Below are 17,578 nucleotides of genomic sequence, written 5' to 3' on the forward strand. Positions count from 1 at the left end.
GGCCAAACCGCTCATCCGATTGCTATGAAACTTTGTCAACTTATTGCTTGCACTCCCGTGAAGGTTATAGGCTTTTTCGGTTCGTTTTTGTTAAGCTACGCCGAGCAAGACCACTAAATCTTTCCCTGTCGCGTATAATATCTCTAGTAGCGCGGTCAAACTTTCTTGACTTGGCGGGGCGGAGCGCTACCGCGCTCCTTAATGAGGTAAAGTGAAAGCGAAGATAACAGATGAAGAGAGATACCTACAGATGTGCCATCAGAAATCATTAGGGAAAACTATACCTACCAACGTACTAACTTACCTATAGATATCTACCAGTAGCTAGTAGCTATCTAGCGAGATGTTATAGCTGTGACTGTGAAATTAGCGGTGAATTCTACGCCAATTAAACTGTATCCTGCGTACCTATCAGTAGTACTATCAATGTTGATACATCAGAGATACCTACTTTTGAGAGAGAGAGAGAGAGAGAGAGAGAGAGAGAGAGAGAACTGTAACTAGATACTGATGAGGTTTTATCTTCCCGAAATCAAAGAAGGAAGACGGGATAGGAGAAAACCAGCCGTTCCGAGAACCTCACATCATCTGTTTAAGCTAAATGTTCCCTCACGAGGACACATACAAAAAGCCCACTCTGAGGCTTAGCTGTAGGCCACTGCCCCCCCAGGGATGAGTTAAGCTTATACGAATCTCTTACGAGGCAGACGCGCTTTAAGGCAACCCTCCAAGTTTCGTTCGGTTGCTACCGATTCATTTAAGTACCATCCAAGCTACCTAGACGGGAAAGTTTGAACTTTGCTGACTGTGAAATGCACGCGACCCTGAAAACCCCCGCATAGACCCGATAAAGCTCAAATGCCAATGGGCAAATTCTGTCCATCTTGTGTTGAGCACTTTAGCCAAACTTCATCAAAATTGGACATACCGGGTGAGTTTTACCCACCTACCTAACCTAATGGAACAAAAGGAAAGGAAAAATAGTCAAGTTAAAACTCAAAGCTTACTTCGTTTATTCAGTGGGTAACCTTTACTAGATATATAGCTACCAGAATATATTCACATTGTTGGCATTTGATTACTCAATGATGTTCGAACGGTGATTATTCATTTCATAGGTAAGATACACAATATAAAATCTACATAATATATTCTATATAGTGTGTATGTATTGTGTAGGTATATCTATATATAACTTGAATAGACATTAGTGCAGTGTGAGCACAGTGCTGGAGGCTGGAGAGTGTGGAAGTGAACGTGTTGACTGAACGGAGAGAGGTTCAAATCGAAGATAAATTAAAAGGATTTTGATATTAGAGGGATCTGTAATAACGGAAGCCTTATCGTCCCGAAATCAAAGAGAAAAGAGGACAGGACGGGAGAAAGCCAGCCGTTCCAAGAACGACCTTTATCTGTTTTGGAAGCGCGTTTTGCGAAATTTTTATGTCTGGAGACTCTGGAGTCTGGAGTCTAATCAGTTACTGTATTTAGGAATATTTTACCCTTCCTTTAGCATAGGTATGTAAAGGTAAATGTGAGTAGTGAGTACCTACCTTGGAGTACCCATACGTATTTAAGGTACCTAAGTACCTAACTATCTAAAACCTACCTTGGAAATTTTCCTGGTAAAAATAGGTGGGTACCTAGGCCACGTGTTTCCACGAGCTATTTTTCCCCTTCATGTAAAAGAAGAAGATGTTAATGTAAATAATTATGATGAGGTAAAGTGAAAGCGAAGATAACAGATGAAAGAGAGATACCTACAGATGTGCCATCAGAAATCATTAGGGAAAACTATACCTACCAACGTATACTAACTTACCTATAGATATCTACGAGTAGCTAGCTATCTAGCGAGGTGTTATAGCTGTGACTGTGAAATTAGCGGTGAATTCTACGCCAATTAAACTGTATCCTGCGTACCTATCAGTAGTACTATCAATGTTGATACATCAGAGATACCTACTTTTGAGAGAGAGAGGGAGAGAACTGTAACTAGATACTGATGAGGTCTTATCGTCCCGAAATCAAAGAGAGAAGGAAGACGGGAGAAAACCAGGCGTACCGAGAACCTCACATCATCTGTTAAGCTTAAAGTTCCCTCACGAGGCCACATACAAAAAGCCCACTCTGAGGCTTGGCTGTAGGCCACTGCCCCCCCAGGGATGAGTTAAGCTTATGCGAATCCCTCACATCATCTGTTTAAGCTAAAAGTTCCCTCACGAGGCCACATACAAAATGCCCACTCTGAGTCTTGGCTGTAGGCCACTGCCCCCCCAGGGATGAGTCAAGCTTATGCGAATCCCTTACGAGGCAGACGCGCTTAAAGGCAACCCTCCAAGTTTCGTTCGGTTGCTACCGATTCATCTAAGTACCATCCAAGCTACCTAGACGGGAAAGTTTGAACTTTGCTGACTGTGAAATGCCCGCGACCCTGAAACCCCCCGCATAGACCCGATAAAGTTCAAATGCCAATGGGCAAATTCTGTCCTTCTTGTGTTGAGCACTTTGGCCAAACTTCATCAAAATTGGACAGAATGGGCAAATTCTGTCCATCTTGTGTTGAGCACTTTAGCCAAACTTCATCAAAATTGGACATACCGGGTGAGTTTTACCCACCTACCTAACCTAATGGAACAAAAGGAAAGGAAAAATAGTCAAGTTAAAACTCAAAGCTTACTTCGTTTATTCAGTGGGTAACCTTTACTAGATATATAGCTACCAGAATATATTCACATTGTTGGCATTTGATTACTCAATGATGTTCGAACGGTGATTATTCATTTCATAGGTAAGATACAATATAAAATCTATATTCTATAGTATGTACGTATTGTGTAGGTATATAATATAACTTGAATAGACATTAGTGCAGTGTGAGTTCAGTGCTGTAGAGTGTGTGGAAGTGAACGTGTTGACTGAACGGAGAGAGGTCAAATCCAAGATAAATTAAAAGGATTTTGATAGTAGAGGGATCTGAAACAACGGAAGCCTTATAGTCCTGAAATCAAAGAGAGAAGAAGGACAGGACGGGAGAAAGCCAGCCGTTCCAAGAACAACCCTTATCTGTTTTGGAAGCGCGTTTTACGAAATTTTTATGTCTGGAGACTCTGGAGGGAGTCTAATCAGTTACTGTATTTAGGAATATTTTACCCTTCCTTTAGCAATCTCCATCCATAATCGAGTGGGTATCACACTAGCCTAGCATACTGGAGGTCCTGGGTTCGAAGTTTTTGCGGTTTTGTGCTTGCGGAGTTTAGGATGCACTCAAGCTGATGTGAGGACAATGGAGTAACAACTTTAATACTTACTTAGGTTCCTCTCTGGTAACAAATAATATATACCTTGATTAACATTACAACTCCGCCTCTAATATTGATAGCACTAATTTTTTTTTCCAATTTCCATTTTTTTTTTTTTTTTTTTTTTTTAAGAAAAATAAATCGTCTGTTTGGTAACTTGGCTCCTTGTCAAATCGGATGTTCGGAAAGAGTGAGTTGGTTTAACACGTACCCGGTTTTACTTTGTCTCGTATAAAGATTACGTTTACTTTTTTCTGTTCTTTTACACGCCTGCCTTTGTAAAGAAGGTAAATCTAGCTTGTAAAACAAGTAATTATACCACCTACATACGTACCACGTAGACTTAAATGAACTTTAAGGGAATAAAAATTTATACAAATAATTATTTCCACTGACAATTAATAATTCTCTATTATTGAATACCTCGGGACCTCGGGTGTAACTTGTGAATAATAAATAAATCAAATAATAAATCTAATAAATACTACCTATATAATTAGTTTTTTTTTACCTCAGCAATAACAAATTTAACCATATTCTTACCTTTGGTTCACATCATCCTTGAGATACCTACCCGTGTTTCATTTAAAAAAAAAAGGTAAGCTTTTTTCTTTTCATTACGTAGGTTTTTTTTTTTTTTTTTATTTTACTGTAGAAAATTGAATACCTACTACGATAACCTACATACCTATAGTGTACGAGTATTATACCTACCTTACTACCTACATATTTTCTATGGTTTTTCATATTTATTAAAAAAAAAAAAAATCTGGTGTGAACATCGCACGACTTTCCTCATCCTATTGAATGATGCTTATTTTGGGTGTTCTTGTTCTTATAGCCAAACTTTTACAATATCTCTAACCGTTTAGTCGGTAAAGCTGAAAACCGCCAAAAAACGGTCAAAACACCGCCAACTGCAGTGTCTGTGTGTGTTTGTTCGAACTTTATGCCTGGCCAAACCGCTCATCCGATTGCTATGAAACTTTGTCAACTTATTGCTTGCACTCCCGTGAAGGTTATAGGCTTTTTCGGTTCGTTTTTGTTAAGCTACGCCGAGCAAGACCACTAAATCGATGAGTGACATGAACGGCCATGCCTTAAGGACTTACTAGCAGAAATCCGGAGCGAAGCGACGGATTTCGGCTAGTGACTGAATAAATATTGGTGAAATCCAACATGAGGGTTAACACTGTCTACGGTGGCAATTTTCGTTTTCCGACCTACGAGTATTAAGTAACCAGGAGTTGTTTCTTTTATGTTATTAAGAGACCTTGTCAGTATAGAAAGCGTCCTTCAAATTGTACTCAATAATTCATTAATATCCACTAAAACACCAATATCCTGCTACCTAGGTCGAATTTATTTTTACTTTTTACGACTATCTAGCTACCTATAATATGTAATACTACCAATTACCAATATTATTAGGGAACCACATATGTCTAATATACCTATATACCAGATATACCTACTTAGCCAATGTCCTTTTGATGGTTGTTAGGTTCTTACTCATTTGGTCGGTAAATAAGTAGGTACCTATAGTTCCCAGGAGTACATTGGTAAGTTAGGTAGGTATCTGTTGTCCAAGGAACAAAGTGAATTTCAATTCCATACCTGTTGGATTTTTACTCTAAATACGGCCCTGGTTGGTTTGTTAGTTCCGCGATAACTCTCAAAATCTCAAATGGTTTTTCCGATTTTGATGAAATTTGGCTAAAGTCCATTTTTATGATCTCCGTTTAAAAACAAAATTCTGGGCCCAACTGGACCTTCAGGGATTTCATAACTCATAAGGTAGATAGATACCTTTTTCTGAGTGGAGTATTTTACTGAAATTGAACCAAGTATGGTACCTAGGTATCGGCTGTTGGATAACTTCACTATTTGACCAACAGCTGATTGCTTAGTGGTAGTGGTATATATTTACATATCGATCTAATTGGCTGTTCCAACATTGGTTAATCTTGATTTGAATCACCTTTACATGATCTGTTCTTAGTCAAATTTGGACTATGGTTCTAAATATAGGTTGGTAGGTATCTATAGTCCATTTCTGTGTAGGTACATAGGTACCTTTGCGTATAAGGTTCTCATTTGCTTCCAGGCATAACAGTTGAGTACTCTGTCAATCTCAAGACTGTTAGTAATCTGTATTGACTGTCTTATCCCAATTCTTCGTACAGTCAAACCTGGATAAAACTGGTCATTTGAGAAGATATTTGAGGTTCTTTCATTTCCTGCCCAAAAAGAAAAAAAAAACTTTCAAATGAGAACAATTTGCCTCTGATAAGAAAAAAATAAGGTTGAATGCAGTCTGATAACTATCTCATGAAATCCATAGATAGGTATACCTACCTAAAGAAAAAAAAAAAGAAATACTTCCGTATCTCGAGTTCCTAATGATCCATTTCGCCTGTTTAACTTAATGGCACTAATATGTTCCAACCTAATATTACCTACCTACACCCGAGTATGAATATGAAGTACCTACCTACCACAAATACATAGTTTGTATATACTCCTAGATATGTATTTATTTAAAGTTAAATACATAGCCTACATATCGCATACAAGTACAGATGCCCAGTAGCTCTATCTGACATGGTCATATGGTATTTTGAAAGAGCAAGGCTAAATAATACCTCCATAGGACCAATTGACCATTGGCTATAGGCAAAGTATCGCAATCTACCAGTACTCGCGGATAGTCAAAAGACTGCGGGGTTCAAAAAATAAATCTAATAGGCAGTTTCCTTCTGGTGAGTCTACACAAAATAAATTCGTTCCAATGTTCTATTTTCAAAGTGATCTTTTCTTACTACATTAGAACTCCAACTCAACATGTGGGATGAGTGTGTGTGTTGGGTCTGTGGTGTGGGATGGGTGTGTGTGTTGAGTTCGCCCTAGTTTATTAAAAAATTAACTTTGTCCTTTTTCCTTGGGTTTTCATGGAAAAGTTCTGAATCATCCTAGGTGTTTTAACTATGGACTAAGCTGTCCTTTATGAGTTTTATGATAGGTATATGTACGTAGGTAGTAGGTACCTACTTGATTATTCTATGAAAGATTATAGGTACCTATAGGTCCTATAGGAACGTTTTCGCAATGTAGGTATGTAAAGGTAAATGTGAGTAGTGAGTACCTACCTTGGAGTACCCATACGTATTTAAGGTACCTAAGTACCTAACTATCTAAAATCTACCTTGGAAATTTTCCTGGTAAAAATAAGTAGGTACCTAGGCCACGTGTTTCCACGAGGTATTTTGCCCCTTAACGTAAAAGAAGAAGATGTTAATGTAAATAATTATGATCCTCTAATCTCACTTCTGCTTCACTGCATTGGCGGCGTGCCATCGATTTATTTTTAAAGCATTGCACGCCGCCAATGCAGTGAAGCAGAAGTGAGATTAGAGGAAAGAGGCGTGCAATGAGGGGAAAGAAAGGTAGGTACTACGTGAAGAAGGAGGACACAAATTATGAAGTGAATAAAAGGCGGGGTACAAAATTGATTTCTAATCTTTTTTGGGGTGGGATAGAGTTTTGTTTATTTTTTGTGGCACTTGATTTATTTTGCGAGGAACGACTTGGCGGGGTCTTTTTTATGCCACGAAGTGGCATTTTTTGGGGGGATCTCATAACTTTTTGCAGAAACTTAGCATAATAATATGACGTATGAGCGTAGCGCAACAAAGTACAAAGACAATAGGCATAGTAACATCATTTGGTAAGGTTTGGTGAGTTTGGGTTATTTCTCAGTGAAAAACACCATGGTAATATATTTGGGTAAGTTTTAGTAAGTTCGGGTCGTTTCCGAGTGATCTGGAAGTTGGTGGTTTGCGCCCCCCCCCCCTCCCCCCTTGAGCAGCTTCATTTTTCTTTACTGTAGGTCAGACTCTGAAAAGCATTCAAGAATGCTTTCCAACACTTCCAGTGTCATAAATGACTGACACTACATGGTGGTCCGAAACTGCATCTTCACATCCGAAAGTGCTTGGGCATTTGGGATGCTAAAAGAAACAATATAACATTCAAGTTTGGCATAGCTCTCACCTCGCCGTATGGAATATGATGGAATTCACCTCTGACTCTGAGTATTCAGGAATCTCTCGAACTTCTGAGTCAAATGTTTATCCTCCTGAATGTCCTTCTTTCTCAGTTTATTTGGACACCCTACGTACGGACATCTGTAAATGGCAAAATGGAAGGAAAAGATAACTTTTTGTACCCCAAAACAACTTACTTCAAGGCACATTCTTTTACCACCCAGGCCGGGATTCCAACGTAGTACGTCCGGGTTGGGAATCAATAATTAATTGTAAATCATTAGATGCTTTCTCAGTTTATTTGGACACCCTACGTACGGACATCTGTAAATGGCAAAATGGAAGGAAAAGATAACTTTTTGTACCCCAAAACAAAACAACTTACTTCAAGGCACATTCTTTTACCACCCAGGCCGGGATTCGAACGTAGTACGTCCGGGTTGGGAATCAATAATTAATTGTAAATCATTAGATAGGCAATCAAATGAGAATTGCCTTGCTTGGTAGTGTATTGGTCAATTTGCCAGGTTCAATCCCAACTGAGACATTTAATTTCATCTTCAATATTATTGGAAAATTTGGACACGATATAATACATTCAAACACATGTTTACCTGATATAGGGATCTCGTCCTCTGAACATGGAATCAATACTATCTTTATCAAACACATGGCCACATATTTGACTCTTCACTGGTTGCTTGATAGTTTGCTTTGTGATTGGATCCAGGAAGTTCATGTCACTCTCTTCCACTTCAAACTCATCTGAAATTATAATGGAAATTTAGCATACATGTTCTTCTTCTTTCTTGTCTTTTCCCATGTTCAGACAGGGTCAGTGTTTTTTGTTAGCCCTAGCTAGTGATTAATTTGGGCTGACATATTTTTATGGATGGATGCCCTTTGCACTTAACCTATGCTATTTCTATAGCAAGGTAAATTTCAGGCTGGTATCCTAACTGTTTAAAGTCCCCCCAGCCATTATTTTAAAGTCAACCAGCCAGACTTATTGAATTTTTTATTTTTTTTTACTCTAACTAGACCAGAAGTGTAACTAGTATCAGAGGTATAGTTGCTAATTGCATTAATAACAAAGGGGACTGTTGGAAAAAGAAAATGTTGTCTTACTGCTAGTTATGTCTTCAACACGTTCCTTGAATTCTTTGAATAGCTCATCAGACTCCACATTGTATTTCTTGCCTTTCTTGATCTCTGCCAGCTTTTTCTGGTACTCCTGAAATATTCAGTAACAATGAATTGAGGAAAAACTAGACATGGAAAGAGATAATCAAAGCTTCTCTTGTAATGTAGGTAGTGTCATTGGTTCAGCAACATGAGCTATGTGGCTTTCAAAAGTAGAAATCCAAAAAAATTAGTTGTTTTTTTTTTGTTTTTGTTTTTGTTTTTGTTTTTCTTTTTTTTTTTTCTTTTTTTAAAAATTCCTGTAATTACCTTTTACCCATGGGCCTACAAAGTCATGTACTTTAGAGTATTTCTTACTTTCATGATATCTTGAGTATTTTTTGAATCTCTTAGCATGATCAAAAGATATCAAAGGTGTTAGCATCAATCTCTAGACCTGGGACTCTCATCAAACTATAGGTTGTTTTTGTAGTGGCTTCAGCTGTAGCTAAATGATGATTCTCTTAGCATGATCAAAAGATATCAAAGGTGTTAGCATCAATCTCTAGACCTGGGACTCTCATCAAACTATAGGTTGTTTTTGAAGTGGCTTGAGCTGTAGCCAAATGGTGACGGCAGAATAAAGAAAAGATATCTTTTTGTATCAGCCATACACCAGGGTGATGGTCTCTATATAAGTTTAATTGACTTGTCCTGAACCACAGTCAACCATCATGAGGACTTGTGCTTGTTCTTTAAAGCAGAGAGAACTCTCTGAAGAATTGCCAGCTAGCTAGGCTGGTTAGTGTTGTGGGTATAGTTTAGGGTTGGGACATCAAGACGAAAACATCGATGTTCGATACATCGATGTTTTTAAACTTCGATATATTCTAAGTTTAATTGACTTGTCCTGAACCACAGTCAACCATCATGAGGACTTGTGCTTGTTCTTTAAAGCAGAGAGAACTCTCTGAAGAACTGCCAGCTAGCTAGGCTGTTTAGTGTTGTGGGTATAGTTGTAGGTATTTTCATTTCACAATTTTCAGGTAATAATGGTGGGGAATGTAATAATGCCTGGCAAATCACAAAAGGCGATGTATCGTAATCAAAAACATCGATGTTCGATATTATCGGGATTTCGATGTTTTTCGGATTTTCGGTATTATATGGTCCTTTCCGCATAAATTCCGTATGGGAAATTTTAAGTTCGAGGGAATTTTTTTGGAAACTGAGAAAAAAAAATCCCACTTCATGAGGAATTCACAAAAGGAAAATACTTAAGGCTTATCAAGAAATTAAGACCTTACCGAGTCATAATCAATATGATCTTCACTCTGAATGTTCTGACACCAATGTAATGCTTTCTTCTGATGTGCAAAACTATTGTTGATTTCACAAACCTCCTTCATGGCAGTTGTCATTTGATTCACTAGCTCTGTCTTCTCCATATCTGAAATGAACAAGTAGAAATAACAAACATTAAAACATTATTGGTTAAAAATAAAATGTGATGTTGACATCGATGTTTTTGTTCCGATGTATCGATGTTTTCAAAACATCGATGTCGATGTCCCAACCCTAGTATAGTATTGGTTAAAAATAAAATGTATATTATTGATTGATTAACAAATCAATGGGTTAATCCCATGTAGGTATAGAATCATTAGATTTTTTTTTTTTTTTTTAGTGAGAGCTGGCCTTTCACTGGCTCAGTACCCACATTTCCCAGTACCTAACTTTCAAATGATTTACCCAATTTTAACACAAGTTGGTGAGAATGTTCATCCCAAAAATGATTGTCGAGCCATCCTTCTCCGAGTGAAAATTTTATCCGCGCTTTTCCACCAGTATCTAAAACACCCAAGGATAACAAGCTCAAATTGTTTAAGGGGAAGTTGGTGAGAATGTTCATCCCAAAAATGATTGTCGGGCCACATTGAGTCTTCAAGGATCCTGCAGCGGCCAATTTTTCAAATGAGCTCTACAGTTCACTGGTAGGTAGGTTTCTACTTCTCTCTAAGAACTGCAAAATCATTTCCAAGACTACAAAACTGAATGGTGGATGTGTCTATAGTTACCTGAACCGTATTTAGAGATCTGAGCACAATTATCCACCAGAAGATTCTGAATTTCACTCATCATTTGTTGCCATTCTGCTGTTACTGACATCTTCTCTGAATGCAGCTCTTGGTCTGTTCTTACAATCTAAAACCTGGACGAAGCCCTGTGAAACAGTATTGAAAATGGACACAACTACTCTCTAGTCTGATAACTTCTGGAATACAGATTAATGATAAGGAAATGGAAAGACTGTAAAAAAAAGTTCAGCTCAAGCTCAAGCTTCACTTTCACTTTTGTCACTTTTTTTTCCTTTTCCTTTGGTTGTTTGGTTGAAAAAATGAAAATTAAAATATGGATTTTCGCGCCATTCAAGGAGGTTGTTCAGCATTGGACAGTGTTGCCGATTGCAAACCAGATTGAAGCCAAATTAGCGGCCGTTGTATTTCAGCAGTGTTGATACCTACTTAGGTTAAAAAAATTGTGTTTATTAGTCCGTCCTTCCTTTATTATTACACTACCTAGCTGAATTCCGTCGCTTCGCTCCGGAATCCCGCTAGTTCATCCCGAGGCATGGCCAAACTTGTGAATGGATCTTGATTTTATAATATAAGATTTTATTTTATTTATTTCTTTTTACCTACTTATTTTCAAGTTATGAGGGTAAGTAGGTAGGTACTTCCTAAATAAATAGGTAGTTAGGGTAGGTAGGTAGGTACCTACTTCGAAAAAAAAAAGTATATAGCTACGTACCTATAGGTATGTATGTAGGTAGGTACCTAGGGCAGCGGTTCCCAACCGGGGGTACGCGTACCCCTGGGGGTACCTACGCCAGAGACCCTCCGGGGTGCGGGGGTACACGAAAAAAATTGAGTAATGGCGGACAAAAAATTACAAAAGCAAATTTTGAATTTTGACGGCTTATCTGTGCAGAAGAGTCCAAAAAGGTGTTGGCAAAAACTGAAAAACTGAATTTTTACTTCAAAATCTTGATTTCGATCAGACTTGGGGACATTATTTTTTGAAAAAATCGCCTGCGGCGCAGTTTACACTTGATTCTTTTTTTGTCAAGTCGCGGGGGTAAGTAGGTAAGTACGTACTTACCTACTAGCACCCCCTCCCCCTTGAAGTGAAAAAACGGGGGTACGGTTAGCCCAGTGGTAACGTGCTTGCTTGCCATGCCGCAGGTCCCGTCTTCTATTCCCTCCAGCGACAAAATATTTGTACTCGCTTTTCATTGCAAATATTTTTCGGGTTTTTTCTAGTGTTCTTGTGCTGGCCCAGCAACTAAATGAGAAGTATTGTGTCTCTTCTCGCCCATCTGATGAGAGGCAATCAAACACTGTTACGAAATAAAAACGGTGATAAAACACTCCTATTTTTTATTATTATTATTTTTTTATCATTATTATTATTATTTTTTCAAGAAGGGAAATTGGTACACATCAACCTAGGTATGGGTACCCGGTACTCAATATTAATGGGGGGGACGTGAGATTGAACCCGGATGCCTAAGGGGTACGCGGGCGAAAAAATGTTGGGAACCACTGACCTAGGGTAATCTAGGTAGGTACTAGGTAGGTACTTACCTACCGAGTCGACTGTAGGTAGGTAGGTACTCATATCCACTATTTTCTCTCTGATTTCAGTTCCTCCTATGATTGTAATTCCAAGTCAACTGATTGGTGCTAGGTTGGCAGCTCCTCTGACTTTAGACTGCCATGTAGAGTCCTATCCCAAACCTATCACATTCTGGACACATGAGAATGGCAGTCTCATTCATGAAGGTAAGTGCAGGCTGTGCAGGTCCATAACGGCGACCATAGAACGATTAGACCATGGAGTCCTATCCCAAACCTATCACATTCTGGACACATGAGAATGGCAGTCTCATTCATGAAGGTAAGTGCAGGCTGTGCAGGTCCATAATGGCGACCATAGAACGATTAGACCATTGACCATCAACTAGACCATCGACCATCGACCCTCGTGTGGGGAAATGGATGAAAGACAGAATGTGTGTGGAAACGTTTTTTTTTAGTATGAAAATTTCTCCACAGTTGTAAAATAATGAAATAAAGAACCGAGTTGAAAATACACAGATCGAAAAAATGTAATAGGCTTTTTATTCACTACAAGCAATACAAAAAAAAAAAATGTCCGAATAATAATGAATAATGCCCAAAAAAGGGTTCCGAAAATTAAGAAAAACTGGTAGTCCGAAAAAATCTGTAAAAATCTGAAGGAATCTGAATGTGAAAAATTCTAAGCTGTCCGAAAATTAAAATTCTGGCGTTCCAAAAACTGGCTGAAATCTCAACGTACTCGCAAGAAGTCGCGACACCTCAGAGCTATGGTCAAGGCTCCGTTAAGGACATTTCTATTCGTTAGGCCGGCCATACACGATGAGTTTTATCTCATGAGTTAAAACTTATCGTGTGTGGGTGTTTTGGATATTGAAATTTCATAATATTTATCTCATGAGATGAAGTTATCTGATCGTGTGTGGGGGGGAGATGAGACATCAGTTAAGTTGTCAGATCAGATCTGATAGAAGTGCTATTTTTAGTCCTCCTTCCTTTATTATTACTAATAATAAAAGGTATAGTGGACGGACTATTGTATTCGCTTCGGTGTCTGTCTGTCCGTCAGTCTGTCTGTCTGTCCCCATAGAAGGGCTTATCCAAACCTGGTCGACCTATATATCAAATTAAAGGTCTTTTTACGAGGAAAACGAAAGTGGTGGTGCAAATTTTGTCCAGAGAACCATGTATTTTCTGCGTCCTCCTTTTGGTTGAAATGTCCGCCTTTTTTAGCCAAAATGTCCTCCTTTTGAAATTTCTTGTCTGGTAACCCTATAGCTGAGAGGTATTTGGTATTTAATTTTAATGATTTTAAGCATTCATGCTAATTTGTTTTCTAAGCGAATGCAAATCGAATAGCAGTTTGCTGATTGAAACAAACACGGGTGTATCCTTGATCTGGTTTGAAGTATAATAGATAGTTATATACAGGGTGAACTAGTATAATAGAAATAGGTACATAGGAAGAAAACAGCCTCTTCTCATCTTTGGTATCATAGTTGACCCGTTTAGATTTACCAACCACAGTGTTTTTCTCAAGTTTGACATTCTTTCGAAGAGAACCGGAAATTTTGTATCATACTATAAAAATTAAGACCTAGGTACCTATTAAAATATGGATAGACATTGGTTAGTGAGTAGGTAGGTATGGTTAAATAGATACCTTATCATTGGTACCTATCCATAATATTGGTCAGATAGGTAGGTAACATGTAATGCTTCCTTCTCTCTTCGATTTCGGAACGATAAGACCATAGCAGTTACAGTTCCCTCGCCAGCCTAGTTAGCTTGGTTGGTAGTGCGTCTCCCTTGTAAGCGCTAGGCCGCGGGTTCGATTCCCGCCCGGGGCTGATTTTATCCTGATGGTATAATGTTCGTTCTCGGAACGGCTGGCTTTCTCCTATCCTGTCTTCCTTCTCTCTTCGCTTTCGGGACGATAAGACCATAGCAGTTACAGTTCCTTCTGTCAAACCTCTTAAAAAAAAAAAAAAAAGTTACAGTTCCCTCTGTCAAACCTCTTAAAAAAAAAAGATTCCGAAACCAAAACATAACCTCAAATACCAAATTGGTATTTGAGTGCGTGTTGATATAGCGATATCAAGTAGTAGTCTGGAAGTCTCACGTTATTTGAGGTTATGTTTTGGTTTCGGAAACTTTAAATTCGAAAATGAAGCTTCCGAATTGGGAAATCTAGTCACTCTGAAAAATTAATCTTTTGATAATCGTAGGTTATCATGGCGTCACGAATGAATGAGGTAATAGCAGAATTGATCTTTGATCGGGATGTATAGATCCGAGATATGTTTCTTCCACTAACTCACTTATCAATGAAATAATTATGTGAAGATTCAATTCTTCTTTTGAGCCATTCTTTACACCATAGTCTGCCTTTGAGCCATTCTTTACGCTTTTGTTTATTTTTTTGAACAATCACGAGAGTGATCTAGTCACTCTGAAAAATTAATCTTTTGATAATCGTAGGTTATCATGGCGTCACGAATGAATGAGGTAATAGCAGAATTGATCGGGGTGTATAGATCCGAGATATGTTTCTTCCACTAACTCACTTATCAATGAAATGTGTGAAGATTCAATTCTTCTTTTAAGCCATTCTTTACACCATAGTCTGCCTTTGCGCTTTTGTTTATTTTTTTGAACAATCACGAGAGTCAATCCGAGAAGAGCGATGTCGTCGTTTGAATCCATTGCACTCACTGTGTAGATCTTCACTGAACTCATCTTATGAAAACTGAATTGAAAACTCATCGTGTGTGGTATCGCATCAGATGAGATTTATCTCATGAGATAAAACTCATCGTGTATGGCCGGCCTTAAGCATGGTTTGTTCATTTTCTCTTGAGTCGAGGGTCGGGAGTCCGTTGGTGGACGCCTACGCCTACAAAGATTAAGTTCAAACCGATATTCAAATTTTTTGTTCATTTTCTCTTGAGTCGAGGGTCGGGAGTCCGTTGGTGGACGCCTACGCCTACAAAGATTAAGTTCAAACCGATATTCAAATGTACCCTTTCATTCTACCAGGTTCTCGTTATCACATGTGGACAGAGAAGTTCTCCTCCTACAAGTTCTACATGCGTCTCTACATAGGCAGTCTGTCCAAGTCGGACTTCGGCACCTACAAATGTAACGCCAAGAATACTCTGGGTGGTAGTGAAGGGGTGATCAAGGTATATAATATCGGGTACTTTGGTAGCGACACCCAGTATGTAACAGATGAGGAGATGCAGCGGACCAATCAGATTGCCAGATCCAAGTGGGGATCCGGTGAGTATAAAACGATACCGATATTCAAAACGATACCCGTACCGATATTCAAAACGATACCCGTACCGATATTTAAAACGATTCCATGCGATTCCGCATATAAACATTACTAACTTTATAGAGCGGACCAATCAGATTGCCAGATCCAAGTGGGGATCCGGTGAGTATAAAACGATACCGATATTCAAAACGATACCCATACCGATATTTAAAACGATTCCATGCAATTCCGCATATAAACATTACTTTATAACTTCCTATTCCTATAGGCTATAGGTATACCAGCGGACCAATCAGATTGCCAGATCCAAGTGGGGATCCGGTGAGTATAAAACGATACCGATATTCAAAACGATACCCATACCGATATTCAAAACGATACCCGTACCGATATTTAAAACGATTCCATGCAATTCCGCATATAAACATTACTTTATAACTTCCTATTCCTATAGGTATACCTAGGAGTGAGATATTTTTCTAAAGAGGTTTGATAGAGGGAACTGCTAAGGTCTTATCGTCCCGAAATCGAAGAGAGAAGGAAGACAGGATAGGAGAAAGCCACTGTTCCTAAAACGAACTTTATCTGTACAGGATAAAGTGTGTCCTGGGCGGTAATCGAACCGACGACTTAGCGCTTACAAGGCAAACGCTCTACCCTCAACTATCTATTCTAGACAGACAGATTTTTTTTTTTCTCCCAAAAATGACCATTCCCTTTTAATGCCATGCATTTCCGGCGCGGTGGGGAGGGTCGTCAAAAGTGGATTTTTCGTTTCTAACTGGGCCAGCCTAGTTAGCTTAGTTGGTAGTGCGTCTGCCTTGTAAGCGCTAGGCCGCGGGTTCGATTCCCGCCCGGGGCGGATTTTATCTAGCTTGGGTAGTGCGTCTGCCTTGTAAGCGCTAGGCCGCGGGTTCGATTCCCGCCCGGGGCGGATTTTATCCTGCTGGGATAATATTCGTTCTCGGAACGGCTGGCTTTCTCCTATCCTGTCTTCCTCCTCTCTTCGATTTCGGGACGATAAGACCATAGCAGTTACAGTTCCCTCTGTCAAACCTCTTTTAAAAAAAAATCGTTTCTAAATGGAAACAATTGGAAAATTCCCAACCTACCTATTAAAAATTGACACCTAACAATATTTCTCTTGTATTTCTAATTCCAGAGGACAGTGGTGGGTCCAGGGTTCGGTCAGCAATACCCGGGTGGTATCTTCTTCCATTAGTATCAGTATTACTAGTATTAAGTCAACAATCACTTCTAACAACGCGTTATCTGGTCTACCAATACCACACTGTATAAATAATTAGTACCTATAATATACCTAGCTAATTGATTCATCAATTCATGACGAGGATATTAAACCAATACATTGGTAGTATTAAGTCAACAATCACTTCTAACAACGCGTTATCTGGTCTACCAATACCACACTGTATAAATAATTAGTACCTATAATATACCTAGGTTCGGTCAGCAATACCCGGGTGGTATCTTCTTCCATTAGTATCAGTATTACTAGTATTAAGTCAACAATCACTTCTAACAACGCGTCATCTGGTCTACCAATACCACACTGTATAAATAATTAGTACCTATAATACCTAGCTAATTGATTCATCAATAAAATTCATGACGAGGATATTAAACCAATACATTGGTGCCCAATATAAAAGTAGGTAGTAATAAATACCCGTGTTTGAAGGAGTAGCTATACCATTTAAAGGCTACAGAATTGATAGAGTTTCTTTGGGCTAATTTGATTTTATGTAGACAAACCATTCAAAAAAGCCCCAGTACCTACCTACCTACTTAGGTACAGGGTAAGTACCTTTATAAAGCAATATTAATTCCTATACACAGATAAAATAAGTATCTAATTTATGTTATAAATAATAATTATGTATATTTAATTTTGCATAGGTGATTTCGAGAGGTTTTAGGTACCTACCTAATTTTTAACAGCTATATTACTGATCCTCTTTTGAGTCTTTTGACGAGGGTTTTACCCTCCAATATTTCCATTCCATTTTGACCAAAAATATCAAAATTGGCAACATTGCCTCCCCTCCGTCCCATACCTCGGGCTCTAGTCTTGATTTAAAATCATTACATGAAAGTAAAATCGAAAAATCAAATCAAGAATAATAATAAACTGATTTCCTATACACAGTACTGATAAGTATC

The 17,578-nt window shown here is 38.6% G+C and overlaps 2 protein-coding genes across 4 annotated transcripts; one reads left to right on the forward strand and one right to left on the reverse strand.

Moving 5' to 3' along the window:
* Positions 1-7,264: 7,264 nt before the first annotated feature.
* On the reverse strand, positions 7,265-12,365 carry LOC103518715 (E3 SUMO-protein ligase NSE2). 2 transcript variants are annotated; one of them, XM_008483806.2, is made up of 6 exons: positions 12,122-12,365; positions 10,549-10,694; positions 9,778-9,920; positions 8,477-8,582; positions 7,963-8,113; positions 7,265-7,489 (listed from the first exon to the last, which is right to left on the reverse strand). In XM_008483806.2, the coding sequence occupies exons 2-6, from the start codon at positions 10,637-10,639 to the stop codon at positions 7,381-7,383; spliced, it is 600 nt and encodes a 199-aa protein (XP_008482028.1). In that variant the 5' UTR covers positions 10,640-10,694; positions 12,122-12,365; the 3' UTR covers positions 7,265-7,380. The 2 variants fall into 2 exon arrangements, with proteins under 2 accessions (XP_008482028.1, XP_008482022.1); XM_008483800.2 differs by having other exon boundaries at positions 12,118-12,365.
* Positions 12,148-17,360, forward strand: LOC103518863 (lachesin-like). Of its 2 annotated transcripts, XM_026830451.1 has the most exons (4): positions 12,148-12,315; positions 15,151-15,393; positions 16,557-16,576; positions 16,859-17,360. In XM_026830451.1, exons 1-4 carry the CDS (start codon positions 12,186-12,188, stop codon positions 16,973-16,975), a joined length of 510 nt encoding a protein of 169 aa, XP_026686252.1. In that variant the 5' UTR covers positions 12,148-12,185; the 3' UTR covers positions 16,976-17,360. The 2 variants fall into 2 exon arrangements, with proteins under 2 accessions (XP_026686252.1, XP_026686246.1); XM_026830445.1 differs by lacking the exon at positions 16,859-17,360 and having other exon boundaries at positions 16,557-16,763.
* Positions 17,361-17,578: the final 218 nt, after the last annotated feature.

Source organism: Diaphorina citri, unplaced genomic scaffold (assembly GCF_000475195.1).
Source record: "Diaphorina citri unplaced genomic scaffold, Diaci psyllid genome assembly version 1.1 scaffold62, whole genome shotgun sequence".
In the NCBI taxonomy this organism is placed as follows: Eukaryota; Metazoa; Arthropoda; class Insecta; order Hemiptera; family Psyllidae; genus Diaphorina; species Diaphorina citri.